Raw genomic sequence first — 19,455 nt, 5'->3', positions numbered from 1 at the left:
GATCACTTTCGCCAAGTAAATTCATTGTCTTTATGATGTTGAAATATTGTAAAATGAATTAGATGATATACTCGATTTATCACTTTCTAATATGCTTTCCTTAATGGCTTTTACATTAGTAGTCTTAACAACCTCACTTTATTTCTTCTCGTTACCTCTCCAATTGCTTCTATTGCAATGCTTTCTCGCAATTCCTTCCCCCCCCCTCTTTCTCAGTGATATCTCACACATTCATCTAACAATTCTCATTCATCTGCCGCTCTCATTGCCATATTTCACCATCGTAGACTATATCTTTCGGAATTACTTCCATGCATATTTGGCCTTACGCGGTAGTATTAACATCTCCATCGGCATTCACAGCCTGTCACCTAAATAACAAAACATTCCCAATTTTTCCAAAATATATCAATCTGCGGATATCCAATCCTCCCTTATTTACGTTATTATCTACATCATGGATGTCGCGCCATCTATCTATTTCCTTTCCACCACTAAATCTTTTATTTACCCATTTTTGGTATTGGAGCATTATATTTAATTTCTAGCAACTCCTTTTCCACATACACCACAAAATTCTAGATTCCTCCATCTAAGTGTTCCTGCCAAGTCATTTCTACATTCAGCCCTCTGTTTCTATAGCTATCTTTCATCCAAATTTTTGATCCCAGTGCCATCAAGACAGGATCATTTTAGAATAAAAGAATTTCCATGGGAGTCTTTCTTGCGCTTTTGTTGTGACGTCCATTATGTAAATGATGATCTCAGAACGAATCATTTATGTAGTCCTAGTCCTGCCTTTATTTCAAAGCCCCCATCATCCGCCCGGACCGCAGTTCGTGCTCTCACATACATTGTAATCACTGCAGATACTCGTCATTCTTATGTGATTTCTCAAAGCCCTTCTAGTAACCTCGCGCGATATCCTGTTAAACATCAATCTACAAACGTATAATACAGTTTCTTTCCCTTCGCTAAATATTTCTGTATTTATCACACCACAAAAATTGCATCATTTATGCATTTCCCAGGTGGTAACTAAACTACATTTTATCATTTTTATTTGTTCCCATATTTCCTTACTCAAATACCTCATGGCATGTTTCAAAAGTAAAATTCCTCTATATTAATAAGACAGGAAATCTAAATAATCACCTTCTTTGTGTATCGACATCTTCAATCCTTGGGTAATTTTGATGCATAAATTCGTAAGAAAAACGATTTCCAAGTCTTCAGAACTCTTAAACATTTCTGTTATTGTTGAACCTCAAGTTTATATATGTTGTTACCCGATTATTTATATATTTGAATCATTCAATATTAACGATACTACCCCCCCCCCCCCCCCCATTTTCCATGCCAGTTATACTCTCCCCACCCCCGCTAGTTATATATCTTTTATTATTAAAATATAATTTTTGATTTTTAAAATTTACATGCATGCAAGTGTTAGATGAAGCACCTTGATGCATAAAATAAAACTCAATTTTTGTTTCAAAATCGATTTTTTTGAAATAACTTTTTATATAAAAATCCATTTATGGGAATGAAAAATGGCACAAAATCAGTTTTTTGCAAGGAACAAAAAAAATTAAGAATTGAATTTTTTTAGGCGAAATAGTTTTTGTATGTCGAAATTATTTTTTGAAGAAAAAATATCGTTCTCATTACAAGTTTAAGAGGAAGGGATGTGAATTAAATAATTTATATAATTTCCTGTATAAATAACTTCTTCATGTTAATCAAATGAAATAAAGCATCCTATTGTGAATAACACTGACTACCTGTTTTGGTTTGGAGATTTTAATTATAGAATCGATATGCCGATTGATAATGTTAAGGATTATATTAAAGAAAAGAAATGGGACCACCTTACCTCGGCTGAGCAGTTGACACTCCAGAGACATCATAAACACGTAATAAAATAAAAATGAATTATATTATTTAAAACGAAACGATTAATATTAAATATTTTTCTATTATAAAAAATTGATTATAAATCAACTGTAATTACTAGTGCTGTAAAATAACGCCGTTCTGAGGAAAAGGAACGCCATTCGTTACTTGTTTCAAAAGGTAACGAGTAAAGTAAAACCTTTTATTGAGTAACGGTCGCGTCACTTTTTGCATTAAATTTTTTCGTAAAAAATATTTATAAATAATTTAAGCCTAATTTTTAATGCGGATCAACCTCCAAAGTTCTTCATTCTATTTATTACATTTTTATTGCTGAATTTTATACCATCAAGATTGTTAATCTAATTAATATTTAATAATCAAGGTATGTTAATTTATATTCTCTAATATTATAATTATTTTATTAAGAATACATGTTAATTAGTGATCTGCATCGGACCTAATCAAACCCGGCTCGAAATTTATTTTAAAAATTTGTCCTGCCTGAGCTGATCTTGAACGAAATTTTTCTGACCCGAAAAGCCCCACCTGAAATAAAAATTAGTCGCCAGGCCCGGCCCGAATTTATCTAAATATAGAAAAATTTGATATTTATTTTGATTCTAAAAAAATATTCTACAAAAAAAAATAATAAAGCCTTGTTTCTTGCAAGAATTTTAAAATATATCAATTTATTTGACAAAGTGTAATGTTATCATACTTGAAAATTTAAGCCCGGCTCGGCCCAAAATTTTTTAAACCGACAGCCCTAACAAATTATTTTTTAAAAATAGTTCGGGCCGGGTATGGGCCGGGCCTTGATTTGCAGATCTCTAATGTCAATAGTTTGATAAATGCTATATAAGATTATTATTATTTCATACATTTTATATTATAGTTTATTTGGATTATATTATCATGATTATCATATATATGATTGATGTTTATAATGTGATTCGTGATGAAGCAACAAATAAAGTGACTATGTTTTGTACTTTTTTTAAATAGTGCTTACTTCATCAGGTGAAGACTGTTTAACTCTGCTGTCCCCATTGTGAAACATTTTTTACACAAATAGAGGAAAATATTTCAACCTCGATGTCCGGCAGTTAAATCTAAAACATATGAAAGTAAAAATATGAACTCAGATTGAAATAAAGATAAATACAAATTTGATGAGGATCGGAATGAAGATTCTTGTGAAAATGATTTAATAAGGTTTTTTGAAAATATTTCATAAATAGTTTTAATTAATTATCCCAATAAAATTTTTCTTTTATTAAATATAATACACCCCCCCCCCCCCCAGAACAGTGTTTAGTGCTGTTTATATTATCAAAATTTTGATAAAATAACTAAAAAATGATTACAAAGTAACTTATCTTATACATTTTTTTGTATAATTTTATTTTTAATTATCTATGGAAAAAAAATAAATAAAAAGAAAATCTTTATTTAATAGCATGTAGCGCGTCCCTTTTTCCTTTTTAACGAGTAACTGTAATGTATTCATTTTTTCAACGTTTATAGCACTAATAATTATTGGTAAATTGCATTTATAAATTTGCTATAAATGAATATGTAGATCATATTAGTGCATTTTTTGAAGGGGCCCAATTAATTGCAATTCGGCTTGAGGTTCCGGCTTCAATTTTTTTTTGAAATATCGGGCAGGGTTGGGGCTTGAAAAATATAAATAAATTCAATAAAAATAACATCGAAAATATATCTTCTCTTGTTTTATCATAATACAATAATGGATAATTAGAATTTATCTATGTGATTTTTACTTCATTTATCTTCACTTAATTAAAGAATCCGGCTAGGGCTCTAGATCCCATTTTTAATAATTACTTTTTGGGGAAAAATAATTAATAAGAGAATCAAGTAAAAACCCAAAAATATGTCAATAAAATAAATTACATTATATAAATCAATTAGTTTTTTAAATTTCGTTTCCATTATCTAATTAACATTATATGATTTATAACTAACATAAATTTAAAAAAATAAATATATCAGCTATTGTGATACAATAGATCTACCGGTGCCCGATATTTCACTAAAATGTGCGACTGGGCCGTTCGATATTACGAAATTGATATGAAAAAATATATTTGATTTTTAAAAAAATTTATGAATAAGCCACATTTGAGCTTTTTGCAAATTTATTTTGTTTTCCTTCAAATGTTTGCTCTAAAAGGCATTTCAAGACTTCAAAGAGGGTTTCCTTACATTCGCTCCTACTTATAAATACGATCTCTTTTCCCAACACTACGATACTTCCGATAAAAGTCGGATTCCGGCGTGGACAGATAGAATTTTGTGGAAACATAAATCTAGACCAGGATTTAATCATTTAGATGGTAAAGTTGATTCTGAGACTGACGTCGATGGGAAAAATGATGAAATTGATAAGAGTTGTAGGCAACTTATATACGGGAGAGCTGAATTGAAGAGTTCTGATCATAGGTTTATATCAGGATGAGTTTTAACAATAAAATACTATAAAGATTGATTGATTTTATTAATTTATAAATGACATTGATTAATGCCTGGTAGAGGTCTACAAAGTAATTTTTTATCAGTCCGAGCCCGAATTTAAAAAACTTTTTTGTCCTAGCTCTAATACATTTTCCTACCCGACCCGAGCCCGAATAAATATTTACAATTTGAATTTAAATATTATAATAACCAAAAAAAATTTATGTGTATTTATTCATAGCCACCTTAAATAAAAGTTTATTTGACGGCCATATAATCAAGATATATATTAAGCTGCATTTTATTTAATTTGTATAAAAGTATTATAAATAAGTTAAAATACATTCGAATTTAAAAATAATTGCGATTATATAAAAACAATAAGCATGATTTATGTTGAATTTAGATGATATAAAGTTAATATAGAGACTAAAAAATATAATAATGAGCATATTATAATGACATATCAATATCATTATCAAAAGTATCACAAAGCGAATAATTATAATATATAAATAATGAGGAGTCCAGTTTATTTGGCTTTAAACGAGCCCCTTTCTTTTCAAAGGACCTACCAGCAGCTTAAAACCTTTTTCACTGCTAGCCGACGATGCAGGGATAGCTAGGAATTTAAGAGCCAAAATACTTAAATTTGGAAAGTCGTAATGGTTTGTCTTCCACCAATTCAAAATATTATCATCTTCAATATATAATTTAGCTAGGTATTTTTGAAGTTCGTCAACTTCAACGCTAGCATCAGAAGACTCATTGTCAGTCTCCCATAGAGAGAAATCCAAAAACGTATCTGCCTCAGTATTTTCTTAAGAAAAAAATAATAATTTTAAAAGATATATATTTACTTTATTATTTTTTATTTAATATATTATTAATTTAATGAACCTTTATTTGCTATTCTATCAGTTGTGTAGGAGCTAGATGGTGAGTTGGTATTTATAGATTTTTGCCCAATCATATCTGTTGATCTTCTATGCATTAATCAGCGTGTTAATATGTTGGCACAAATCTTTATAATGCTCTCGGGATAACATTTTCATATCCCGTAATTTTGGACACTAAAATGTCGAAATTTCATGGAATATATCTATTTGTTTATCCTGCGATAGCTGGTTAAGCTGCGAGTTTAAGTCTGGATGAGGTAAAAACTTAATATTTTGTGATAACAATCTTTGTGAATGGTGGGTTATAAATCACCCTAAGTTCATCACTCGCAATTTTAAAAAGCGCCAGAAACTTGATAAGATCCCTCATCATTTCAGAATCTATATTTTCGAGCTTAATCAACTCTCCTCTAGAACTGTGAATCTCCAATATCTCATTTAATTGATTAAAAATAGATTCGATCATTATTCCATCGAGTCTCAACACACAAATGGAGTGTTTTATCAAGTTGATTAACTAATCTAAAATTTAATGCTATATTTTAATAAAAATGATTTAATTCCCACTCTGTTTCATATAAGTAACTAAACTTTTACAATCAACAAAACATTGATATATCCAGGGATTCGAACCCGAACCCGGAATAAAACCCGGATTTTTGAAAAAAAATCTGAACCCAAACCGAACCTGAACCCCGTTTATAAAATTTTCAAAACCCCGAACTAAACCCGAAAATTTTATTTGAACCCGGGTTCAACCGGGCTCAGTGTATTGTTTAAAATCATATAAGATATTTGTATAATTGTAAATACAAATATTAATAATTTAATTGAAATTTTATAATATTTTGAAATTTTCAATTAAGTGAAATGTTAATAAATTTTAAACAACTTAATTCATTTATGCCTTTTTTAAAATTTTTAAAATTTATTCTCAAAGATTCCTATTGGAGTGTTAATAAATAAACTATTAAATTCATTTACGCCATTTATTTTTAATTTTTAACTTATTCTTAAAGATTATTAATTAGAAAAGTAAAAATATTGCTAATTTAAGAAATACGTCTAAATAAAATTTTTAAATTGATACATGACTATTTTTTGTTTTTTAACTATATTTTACCTATAAATAAAATAAAAAATTTATTTTTTATACCAAATTTATGTCTAGATTTTTAATTATGATTTAAATATATAATTTTTTTTATCAATTCATTTAAACTCTAGCTTAACCCGGAACCAAACCCGGGTTCAAAAATATTTCCCTTAACCAAACCCACCTATTTTTTACCTTAAACCGAACCCACTTAATTTTTTTACCTTAAACCGAACCCGCGCAAAAATTTTGCCGATTCGCATCCCTGGATATATCTGAACCTCGAGGTTCAATATTTTTATTATCAAAGGTATTCCTTAACTGTATTTAAAAGATGAGAAGCTCAATTCAATTGTTTATGATTTTCAAATGCTTTAATCATATTAGCTCCTTGGTCTGTAATGAATGGCATTTCAGTTAAATATGCCCTACTGTATCATGATATAAAAAATACATTGATTTTTATAATAAATTTCTAATTTCCTTTTTAATATTTTCACCCGTCTTTTTTTCTTCTTCAAACTAACTTCCAGGAATCGTTTAAGAAATGAATAGTAAGAGTTACATAGAAAACTTTCTTATAATCATCAGTCCAAAGGTCTGTGATGGCTATAAAAAATTATAAATAATTTTACCATATTTTCATATACTTGTTTCCAGCACATGTACCCTTTTTCATATATACTTTTAATTTCGGAAATAATTTATTGCGTGTACCATCAGCAGTATCTATAAAATTTTTAGAAATTTCGTGGGATTTGGAATGAAGCGTTTAACATCAATATTTCCATATTATTGAGACAATTTTGACAACAATCAACAAAACCTTTCCCCTGAATTGTCAAACGTATCCAGGATTTTCTTATGGGGGAGGGATTTTGTTTAAGCTGTTCTATCAAATTATTCATAATTTTATAATAATTAAATTTTTATTTTTAACTATTATTTACTAATTCGTGCTTATAATTATTACAAGCCAATTTTTTATTATTTTAAGTTAGGTATATTATATTTAATAAAGTTCTTTTTAAATGTAAAGTTGAAATAAAGTTTAATGTCATTTTTTTTTATAAAATTTGCTTTAAAAACTAGCCTCAGCTTAAATTCTCATATAATATAAGTAGAATATAATTTTTTTATTGAAAATACTAATAGAGTATGTATAAAATATTGACTAGAATAATTTAAAAAACAAGTTTTTTTTAACTTCTTATCAAATACAATATTATACAAAAAATTTTATTAAATATTATAATTAGTATTTTTAATTTTCGTGGGAATGTTGCCAATTCATCAAGAATTTCGTTTGTCGTTGGAACCAAATCTCTGTGGATATAACAGAGCTCACCCATTTAGCCGAGATTCGGAAGTAGTACTTCGTAAATATGTTTTCAACTTTCAAGTTCGAAAAAGTCTTCATTCGTACATGTTGTAATAGGCAAAAGAATATAAAATAACTTCAAAATATTAGGAAATTGAGCCAAGGTTTCTTTACACCGATTGAGCGCATCAATAGCATCCTCAGGTAAAATAGTTAAACGTAGTAAACCACAATTCGAATTCACTGATTAAATTTATTTCAGTATCAATATCATAGGAATAAAATTTTGCTAAATATTTAATTTTACCAATAGTGGCATTAGAAAACAAAGAAGGGTCTTTGGATAATAAAACTTGAAGATTGCTAAAGACTTGTTTTTTTTATCTAAAAACCGTTTTATTTGCGATAAAATATATCTAAGAATGGGATGAAAATCGATATTTTATAATATTCTTCAGTTGAGCCAATATTTATTTTACATTTCAATAATTGTCTAGGTGCTAGACGAGGTTTAATTAGTGTTATATCATAAAATTAAACCTTCGATTCAATGTCTAGATAAATATTATGAAAAATTCATCTACATTCATTCTTAATGTATCTACCTGTTCATTTATATTTTCCCCCAAATCAATAACCTGAACCAAATCTATTTGGTTTTTGTAAATTTCTACAAAGTAGTGAGCTATGGGAAAATAATTTATTGATGCAACTAGCAGCAATGATAAACTCTGATTGATCAATTGAATTCAATAATGATATCGCTTCTGACAACACATTACTTTTTTTCATGCTCAGCCTTATTTAACTTTTGTATTTCTATTTCTTCTGTTCTACAAAATGTAAGTAAAAATGAAAAATATTTAAGAAATTATAGATATTTATTAATAATTAAAAAATTATAGATATTTATTAATAATTAATATTATTAAAAATACTTATTAATTCTAACTCACTAATAATTTTGAATTTAATAAAATAATTATATATAATAATAAAATAAATTACTGTTTGATTTCAATCTCTTTGACTAAAAATTTTTCCATTTTATTAATATTTTTGAATAATGTTAATGTACTCACAAAGAAAGGAAATTTTAATAAAATTTATTTATAAAAAATAAATATTTGTAAAATTTTAATTGGGGGGGGGGGGGGTAAAATTTTTATTAGCTTAAAATGATATTTATGAAAACAGTCAAATTTGAGATGGAGGGGGGGTGCCTGACGTCCACAAAGCATGGTAAGCACCTTTGTACACTCTTTTTTAAAATTTGGTACAACTTTTGAGTTTTATGGGATCAGTACCAAAAGGCTATCAATTGTTAATTGAGTCTTTTTACTCTATTGTAAATACACATTTATGCCTTTTTAGTTGATTTGGGCCTAAAATAATTTAATAATATATTTATTGTATATAAATATACTAACCTGTTGTTATAGAATTATAAACATATTTTTGCAAAAATTGCAACTTACATAATTAAGTTCTTCTTTGTTTTCGTCATATATAGAAAATTTTTTCCAGACCTCAGATTTGCCATTGGCATTTTCCCTTACATCATATTTTTACCATTTTTTTTTAATTTGGCATTTATTGAAATAATTTTTTAATGATGAAAATATGAAGCTATTTAATTAAATATATTTAATTTAACTTGATAGAATATGATGAAAGTAAAGTATGTAATAATATCGTTTTAACTATGCAATGCAAAGTACTAAAATATAATCACATAAAATAGTTTGGTATATGGTTGTTATGTAAATTATAAAATAATAATTGAAAATGACATGTTATTCTGATTGACATTTTAAGGATAGAATACGATAAATAAAAAATGATATAGTTTTATAATTGACATTATTAATTATAAGGATATATAGATTTATTTTTCGGGTCGGGGTTTGGGTCGGACAGCTCTTACAATCCGACCTGAGCCCGAACCTGGAATACTTTTTTTAATGTCCAAACCCTAGCCCGAGGGTAAGGTCTGGTCAAGTCGGGCTATGGACAGCCTGTGCGGTTTTCTAATGCCTGGATAACTAATGCATATCTCGTATTTATTAATAAGGTTGTTCAATCAATGCGTTGGAGGGAGAGTTGTGATTATTTTATTTAAAAATGAAATTCAACAAGAATTCTATTTATAAAGGCTTCACATAACAAACATATCAAGGCCTCTATAAGATTTGGATCATGCTTTTCATACATTTTTTTATTTTGGGAATTAATATTTTGCACAAACCCAGAATCTTGAAAAATGAACGAATCATTTGTGTGGCATGTGCTCAAATTTAAAAAAAGATTTAATTATTAGTATTTTCATTATTATTGGAGGAGTTCTAATGTATGAAGGTTGTTCAATTATGTGCCATTTTTAATATAGCTATATTATTAAGGAGGATAAGGAGCGGGCAAATATAAGTGCAACACAAATTGATAAGTTATCCACAAAAATAGATTAAATTAATTTTAATAATTAATAATTCTACTATATAATTTAATATTTTTATAAAATTAATTTCATCTATGGATTCCGATATATCTTCCATTTGAAAATTAGTTATTTAAAAATATGGATGATGATATCAATTTCAAATTAGGTTCTTTTAAGTTTGATTTTCTAGGTTATAAATTTTAAAAAATTATTCCGTTATTTGAAAATAGGAAAGGGTACGTCATGAACAAAGACGTGCTCGTCTTTTTCTGGACAGACAAGTAACTCATAATTACAGTCGCGTAATTTTGATATTACTTTAATCTTTTTTTGATTAATTATTTCATTTATCAACTAGACCCGTATACGCTATATTCGATACCGAAACCCGTCTATTTAACCCCGATTTATTTGAATCCAAGCTAGATTCCATAGTTAACGCGGCCGGTCCTTTAGATAGATCCGTTAGAATTTATTTGCATATTTTGAGAAACAAAATGGAAATGAATAAAAATGCAGATAGAAAACCTCCACTACTAAAGGTTGAATTTACTCATGAAGATTTTAGCGATGAAGATTTGAACGGTATTTATCAAAATCTGTACGATAGTTTAACTAACAATGCCGGTGAAATCGTGTGGCTTAGGTTTTTTCCTTATTATATTTATAACCTGCTTATGGCGTTTCCATTTATAATGTAATATTTTAAAATCTGCTATATTTTCTGGTTAATTTTGGGCTCTTGAGAAAGGGTAGATAGTTCAAATCACATTCTTACTTGATTGCCTATCAACAACTCGATAAAAAATTACTTAAAAGATTCGACCAAGCTCCGCTTTCCTCATCACTACCTTCTAGTTTCCTCCTTAATCTTCCGCCTGGTCTGTATTACGCCTACGGCCTAACCTGCACCTTCGTCAAAGGCTACGCTGCCGTTTATGCCTCGCAACGTTTGAATCTCACTAATTTATTATCTACTTCCGGCGTTGTTGAGCTGGTTGTTAGGATAAGATATGATGAAATTAACGCGTCAATTCACCAGATTGTAGAAACCTCAAAAGAAGTAAGGGAGGTACAAAACCATGGTCTCTGGCGAGAGATTTCAAAAGGTGAACTAGTCGCTTTGAAAAATGCTAATTGCTTCATGAGAGAATACGAAGACGCAAAAATTAATCAGCAAAGCTTTATGGAAGACGATATAGTGCTACAACATGGTCAGATTTTCTAACACTTTTTGTCTAGTATTTTATCCTTGAGAGGTGGGGTGGGCATAACAACTTGTGGGAGATTTTAACTGATTACAAATAAACATGTCGCTTATTTCAGCCCCATTTATTCTTTGATAGCCTCTTATTTCACATTACCACTCGCGTTATTTGATTAAGATTAGAAATTAAGAAATATATAAGAGCAGTAGAAAAACAATTTATTTATGAGCAAGCCTAAGTGTTGTATTATATCATTTTTAATTTGACATATTTTTTCATTAGACGAAACAAAATATTTATAATATAGTTACTACTCTTTATTTTTAAATTTTGTGCCATCACCTTTTTTTTCTAATTTATAGCTGAAGTCATTGATAATGATATAGGCCTTGAACTAGATACTGATACCAATTTCGGTAACGTTAATTCTCGTGGTTCTAATCAAAATATTTCAACTATTAAAGAAGGTAAAGTGTATTTTTTTTATAATTAATAAAATCGTTTTGATGTTTTGAAATTTTAATATAATATGCAGCCTTATTTATTAATTTAAAAAAATATTTCACATTATTTATGCCTTTTTTTGATAATAAGTTATAAATGCAGATTTTTAATATATAACTAGTGATCTGCTTAATTTACATAAAAAATTCAACATAAAATTGATAAATTTAGATATATTTTAAAAAATTTCTAAGGCCCGGCAGGGTCCGAATTTTCTAAAAAAATATTAGGCCCGGCCCGAAGCCTGTTTGGGCCGGGCCTACAGATCTCTAATATATACAATACATTCTGGTTTATTCCTTTAAATTTACATTATTTGAAAGAAAAGTTGAAATATTTATTTACTTATTTATTTTCAAATTTTTATGATTCATTATGTAAACATTAAATTAGTAGTTTGGATAAGGCATATACGTGGCAGTTATAAGCCTCGTTTGAAAATAAAATTTAGCAACAAATAATTTGATTATTAAAAATAGTTTTATATAAAACAAGATATATTAGTAAAATCATCCGCACTGCAATACACTTCTTTATACGACGATATGAATATAAAGCATGAGAATATTTGGTTTGAAAATATGTTCAAAAACAAGTTAAAGTTACCGCCAAACAGACCCCCTCCACCAAAATTTTTCCAAAGTAAGAAAATGCTTAGAAAATTTAATTTTTATGTAACTATATTATTGCGTGTAAATTAATTGAACGTGCTATCGTTAATATCGTATTTACGTATCTTTAATTAATTTCTGACCTATAGAGTTCGATCTTTATAAATTAATTAGGTGTGTTTTAATAAGATTACCTCAAGACTTTACCTGATAAATTTTTGCAATAATGCTACATGTACAATAAAAATTACGAGGTTATAACGAATGCTTGTCTTGTAGACATTTATATAAGGTTGAAATTTTATGTTATTTTATCCCTTGCTTGCTTGCTATATTTATATTTTCTTTGCATTACAATTTATGTTTTCTTTCAATTTTTATCATAAGGTTTAGATAATGGTAAATCCGTTGAACCTCCACCATTATTAGATATTGATTTTGATTCCAACTCATTTAACATTAACCATAGTATTATAGTAATTCATCACTTATATATTTTTTTTTAAATATTTTGTGTAATATTATTAATTAAAAATATGTGTGTCGTAGAGGTTTACCAAATTAAGGGTTATGCTTCATTGACTAGGGTTTTTTTATTAGTTATTTTTGAAAACTTAAATAATTTTTTATAACGCGTGTTTTTTAATTTTGAAATGCTTGATTCTGCCTGAATCGCATTTCAGTATATATAACAGAGACATGTGGGCCCGTACTCTGGCCTCGAATGGGCCGAAAAATAGTATTATATAAATAATCCGGGATGGCTTAATTAAGAAAAAATCGGACCTATTTAGATTATATCAACTGAAGAGTTGAAAAATGCTTATATAGAGCGTCAATATTAATTTACTACTCATATTTTCAATTTTCTTTAAAAACAATTTGCAAAATACAACCAAAATTAGTAATTTAAAATCCTAGCCGAGCCTAGAAATGTCTTCTCAAAACAGGCTTGAAACTAAATTTTTTTCAAATTTAGGCCAGGCCCAAAATTTTGATCTCTGCAGGTCTCTGATGCATAATGTATAAGGGAAACTTGTATTGTATTAAATATTTTTTGTGTGGGGCTAAAAATATTATGGGTCAGGCCGAAAAATAAAATACCTACCATGTGAATTTCAGACAACGTCATGAATGTTTTTAATTTTTATGAAAAATCTTAAAAAAAATTAATAGTTTAAAATTGATTTGAGTTTTTAAAAATGTTCTTACCCATTTTTTTGATAAATCCCCTACGACATTCATAATTTATTAGGTTTGTTTCAATTGATATCTTATTTTTTTGAACAGCCCCAAAATGATAACTATTCCTCAAATACCTCAACATTTTTTGATAATCATCACCATTCACCAAGTATTTATTTTTTATTGAATTGAATTAGGGTAAAATAGGTTCCAGTTCTGATCTCTTTTGACGCAGTTCGAGGGATTGCAGATTTCGGTTCCAAACTGTTAAAGCAATCAAAAAAAAAATTTTAAAATAAATAAAGCTATTAAATGAATTACACAACATTTTAAACAATAATAAAAATTATTTGCACTTTTGTATAATGGTTCTGGAACCCGTTTCAAGAATTTAAAATAGATTCCGGTTTATATAAATTCTAAAACCAGGTTCTGGTTCCTATATCTAGATTTGTCTCAGTTTCAAGGGTTCCAGTCCCAAACTCTGATTTTATTCGAGCAATTCATTTTTAAATATTTGAGGAAACTCGAAATAATTTTAATTTACTTCTCTTTTTCTTTGCTCTAAGATTCATCGGATTTTTATTCTCTCGCCGATAGCCACATAAATAGTGAAGACATTTTTTCTTCCAGCAATAATAAAATTGGGAGTGAGATCGCAAAACAATTCAACATTCCTTCTTACACAGATAAATTTAATGGGTTTCCCCACAATTTCATTGACGTCGTCAATCATCAGCAAATCACCACAGAGCTAAATGATGAAAAGTGTATTCATGCTCACCAAAATAATGATAACACAGAAAAATCTCGCTTTTATTGGAATAAAAACACTGAGGCACAAATTAACACTTTTGACAATATATTATATTCACAGAATATAGATAAATTTTCTAACCATGATACTAATATTGTACCTAAATCCAAATTTTACCAAAATATTACCAATGATAACGAACTTAAGAATCTCAAAAATTTACCTCCCTTACCGCCGGGTCGGACTAAATTTGGTCCGCCAAAACTATGAGATAAAATATTTATTTCGCTTTAAACAAATATATATTTTAAAAAAATAAATGATCTTCCAAAATATACAAACATTGATAATAATATTTTTAATTTCTTCTTTTTTTTTATACTCACAACTAATCATGTAAATATTTTATTGGTGTCTATTTAAAACAAAACAATATTTATACCGTTTTTAATAAAACCTGTTGTCAAATTTTTTTTATAATAATAATATAGCATAAATAATATATTTAATTTGCAGCTCAATTTCATATTCCATAATAAAATAGATTTAATTCCGAGTAAAAATAGATGCTGAGATGAATATAATTTAGTGTTATGCTGCATTCCATAAATCACAACAAAATAGTCATATTTTATTTGTCTAATTATTATTTATAAAGCCATAATTATTTGGGTCCCTAATATTCTAACTATTGAAAAAAAATAATAAGTGCAAATGATTCTGAACTGATATTTTTTTCGTGTAACTATTACTTTTTATCAGAATTAATCTCAGTATTTTTTCAATAATAGAGGCAGAAAATACTGCGAGCCTCCAATTATATTAAATTTTAAATAAATTAGCAATAAAAAGATATTTATAGGGATATCATATTTATCATCATATTTTGAATAGATAATAATATAACTATTCTGCTACTTTTTGCAAAAGTCTTTTACGATTATTTAATACGTTGTACAATCATAATTATAATTTTTTCTATTGTTAAATTCTGTTTTTTATTTATTCTTAATAAAATGAATCTGAATTTTCAATAGACATTATTTATTTAATCGTTTTTATTAAATCTAAAATTTATATATATACAATATTTATAAATAATATATCATGGTGTAATTGTATATTTTTTTATTAATTAATAAATATGTGAATATTGTAAAATAGATTATAATAAAAATGTAATAATTGTGGATAATATATTTAGAGTCAAATACCATAAAAAAACATCATTCACTATTATGATTTTTAAGAGAAATAAATGAAAAATGTAAATTTTGATGTAACGAACGAACACCAGTTTTGCATTAAATGACATTTATAAATTTGTGTGAGATAATTTATTTGTTACACATATGCACATAATTATTCAACAAAATAAATTTTTAATAAATGTTTTTCCAAGTGAGTTTATTGCTATTTCACAAGATATATTGGTTTTTAAAACTATGATCTCAAGTATCTTTGTAGATTTTATAGCATAATATCTTGAATGGGTGTGGTGAGATTCTTGTCTGTTTTAGGTATGCGGGGCGGCGATTTGGGCAAAAAGCTATTATTGTTTTTATGAGTCGATATATTTTTATCATTATTTTTCCCCAGAAAAGAAAACATCCGACTCATCCGCAAAACACTCGATGAATGACTAGACCTAAAAATGTTAATAATAAAGAGTTACATTTTTCCCTCCCCTTTTGATTAAAATTAATAAAATATGATTATAAATAATTATATTAAATAATAAGATAAATATCAATGAACAATCTAGAAAAAATCATCTTAACTTTTGATTGTATTGTAATTTGCTAATAACTACTTATACAAAAAAAAATCAAAGGAAAAAATGAAAAATCAGAAGGGAGGGGTCAGAATAAATCTGTTCATATATATATAAAGATTATCATAGAGTGCCGAGAATAAGAAAAGGTTCTTCTTTTAATTAGTTCATTATGAAGTGGTCAGAATAATCCAAGTCATTATAAAGAGGTGGCAACTTCTGAAAATTTTACTTAAAAAATTTTCATATTTTTATATAAAGCCCTATGGCTACACTTTTTTTATATCATGTATGGTTAATAAAATAGGGATTGGATTCCGATTAATAGAAAAAAATGTCATTTTCCTACTAATTTTCATAAGTTTATTCTTAAAATATACATTTTTTAAAAAAAATGCCAAAGGCGAAATAATATAATAGTCACTTTTTGGAAAATAAAATTTTTGGTTTTCAATTCTTAGTAATGTCATAAACCTTGATGATTTTTTTTAAATAGGGGTTAAATTGAGATTTTAATCAAACAAATATTAGCTATACCTCGAAATAGAAGATGGCCTATATCATGGATATCATTTGTTAAAATATCAAAAGTTAGGTAATTTAGCCTTTTTCTTAAAAAAATGGGCTAAATCGAGTTTTTTAACAATACTAAGCCTTAGTCAAAATATAAAAACTAGCCTTAAACAATGCTTTATTTAAATTATAACCTTGGATCTCCGTACAAATGGCGAAATGTATAGTTATCCTTGGCAAATATACCCGAACATGTTAGAATCTGTTTGAACCCATCTCGAAAATCACTATTTTTCCAAGCATATATATATGGGTTAACCGCGCTATTTAAATAATACAGTAGTACGCACACGCCATGCACAATAAAAAAAAGTTCGAGGTTTTTAACGTTATTTGAGTTAAACACAAGAATATATTCGACGATTTGAAGCGGCAACCCTAGGAGGGCGAAAGTGCCGACAATTATAGCTATCATGATTGTCGTTTTGGAAGCGATTATGACCCCCGCAGATTCTCGTCTCTTGTATTGTTCATTAATTTTTTTGGAGGAACTAGAATCCCTTCGGGTTAAGGATTTTTGATCGTTATCGCTTGCTAAGTTAGATTTAGCTTGTTCATCATTGATCGAAACCGTTCTTGTTTTAAGTAAGGGACGTGAGAGATGGCTTGAATTGGCAATTGGGTTGGTTTTATCTAATAAAGGATTAGTTTGCTCATTTTTAGTTAACCCCTCGGTACGTTTAATGATGCTATGAAGTTCGGTGGTGGCGGCTTTTGCTGGAATATTTGGAAGGTTTGTGGGTTCGATCTTGTTAACTGCGTCGCCCAAATCGGCAGGCACGTTCTGTTCTTCCATTAATGGTTTTAGTTGCTGAGTGCGAGAGTCCAAGGATGAATGATGCTGTAGATAATCATTTTCAGTTTTATAGGATGATGCCGATTCCAGCGAATTACGATCCTCATTAGTTACGGGTTGCAATGCCAAATCCTTTTGAGTATAGGCAGCATTTTGTGAAGTTACTCTTTGCGAAAAGTTATCAGAGAACATCGTTTGTAATAAATGTTTGTGACATTCATAAAAAATTTTCGCATAAAACAAGGATATTATCAATAATATTGTAACGTATAAAATGGAATAAGTTATGAGAAGGTATTTATAGAGGTATGGATAATTACAAAATCCTCTTCCAGGTTTTATGTAGAAAAAATGAGGAACGATGAATATTATAAAAAACGCTGTACCCCAGGCACTTACGATAATAGAATTCGCTAACTTTTCTCTCATGATTGAATTGTATCTAAAATATATAATTTATGATATAATTTAAAGCTAAATCAAAATTTTATTATTCATTGCAATAAATTTTAATATAATTTTAGATGAAAAATCTATTCATACTAGAACCTTGCTCTTAAAGTAAAAATGCCCAATTTCCTGACCTTTAAAATCTTCTATCTATCAATCATGAAATTTTATAACATTTCCAGAAAAACTACAAGAAATTCGTTAATTTTTTTCAGGAACTTTTTTAAAATTAATAAAGTTTTGTAAACATTTGAATATCATTGCTTTATTGATTAATTCGTCCAGCTTTCATTGATTTTTAAAAAAATTCTCCTTCGGAAACTTAACAGATAGTATATGAATCGCGTTAGTGTTTAAAAGTGTTGTATCCACCCATTATCTTATTTATCATAAATGAGCATTGTACATTAATGAAATTTGATGTAACGAATTATAATCATCTATATATAAAATCTCATCGTTATTAAAAATGAGTATTATTAATTTTTAATAGATAATACTCATCAAACAGAGATCTTATTGTAGTACGTCTTTTTGTATCTGTGATAGTACTTTTGCTACTTTATAATATAATAACGGTAGTATAAAAAAAATAATTAAATAGACATCTTTAGAAAATTTGATATCCAAAAAGATGGATTGAAATACGGCAAAAATTAATATGATTATAAATAGATGATTTTTTGAAAATAAAATTATGCCCATCTCGTCAGTAATATTTTAAACTAACCCGCCAAGTTAAATAAATACTTTTTCACCCGCCAGTCACCAATCTGACTGTTTAAGGTCCCTAACGCATACTTCTAATAAAAAAAAATTTTTCAACTAAAGTTATTTAAAAGACACCAAAGGAAATCCGATTAAATATATAGTAAGGAAATTACAATCGATAAGTTTATTCCTAGATTAATTGGCACAATATCAAGAGAAGGTTTAAACATCTTTACGCTTTATTTATGATATGACCTTATAAATACAATTCAAGGGATTGCAAATTTATGTTTTATAGTTTTTTAAAATAAAATAATATTTTTTTCAATATGGCCTACATTCGAAAATATTAATTTGATAGAGATTTTAAAGGATTAAGTTATTAAGAGAGAGATCATCTATCCTTTAGATTAATATATTTATTTGTATAATTTATAAACGTAATCCCTAACTTGGATTTCAAATCCATATTGATAAATAAAAAAGAACGAAAAAAATTATAAAAATATGATTTTAGCTTATTTATATAAAGCAATTTTCATTTCTGTTAATGCTACTTAAAAAAAAGTAGTGCGCTATAGCTACTAGGGGAGATTGGTGTTAGTCAAACTGTTTTTACAAAATTGGCTATAGTTCCTGGTTTTTTAGTTAATATAAAAAATAATATATGATTAGATACCTAAAACTATACTCAATAACTTATAAAAAAATTTAAGAATATAATTATTTTTTTTAAATTTTATTTTCTGT

General features: G+C 27.7%; 2 protein-coding genes across 4 annotated transcripts in view; one reads left to right on the top strand and one right to left on the bottom strand.

The window, feature by feature from the left end:
• LOC135928648 (synaptojanin-1-like) overlaps positions 1–15,346 on the top strand; it is a 51,260-nt gene extending 35,914 nt beyond the window's left edge. Inside the window, exons 15-23 of the mRNA XM_065465103.1 lie at positions 1,758–1,916; positions 4,100–4,368; positions 10,495–10,782; positions 10,956–11,350; positions 11,707–11,811; positions 12,344–12,490; positions 12,847–12,935; positions 13,750–13,813; positions 14,214–15,346. Of these exons, the coding sequence (XP_065321175.1) occupies positions 1,758–1,916; positions 4,100–4,368; positions 10,495–10,782; positions 10,956–11,350; positions 11,707–11,811; positions 12,344–12,490; positions 12,847–12,935; positions 13,750–13,813; positions 14,214–14,671 (1,974 nt within the window). The 3' untranslated portion in view covers positions 14,672–15,346. The remainder of the gene's footprint in view (positions 1–1,757; positions 1,917–4,099; positions 4,369–10,494; positions 10,783–10,955; positions 11,351–11,706; positions 11,812–12,343; positions 12,491–12,846; positions 12,936–13,749; positions 13,814–14,213) is intronic.
• Positions 15,347–15,523: 177 nt separating this feature from the next.
• LOC135929082 (D(2) dopamine receptor A-like) overlaps positions 15,524–19,455 on the bottom strand; it is a 47,432-nt gene continuing 43,500 nt past the window's right edge. The window contains exons 3-4 of one of the 3 annotated variants that reach the window (XM_065465576.1): positions 16,883–17,986; positions 15,524–16,049 (exon numbers count right to left, since the gene is read on the bottom strand). In XM_065465576.1, coding sequence (XP_065321648.1) covers positions 15,872–16,049; positions 16,883–17,986 — 1,282 coding nt within the window. In that variant the 3' untranslated portion in view covers positions 15,524–15,871. The remainder of the gene's footprint in view (positions 16,050–16,882; positions 17,987–19,455) is intronic. The other 2 variants (XM_065465577.1, XM_065465578.1) reach the window with 2 other exon arrangements.

This window comes from Gordionus sp. m RMFG-2023, chromosome 4 (assembly GCF_954871325.1).
Source record: "Gordionus sp. m RMFG-2023 chromosome 4, tfGorSpeb1-WG-v2, whole genome shotgun sequence".
NCBI lineage: Eukaryota > Metazoa > Nematomorpha > Gordioida > Chordodea > Parachordodidae > Gordionus > Gordionus sp. m RMFG-2023.
Note: the sequence above shows the minus strand (reverse complement) of the source record. Positions and strands in the feature narration are given on the sequence as shown.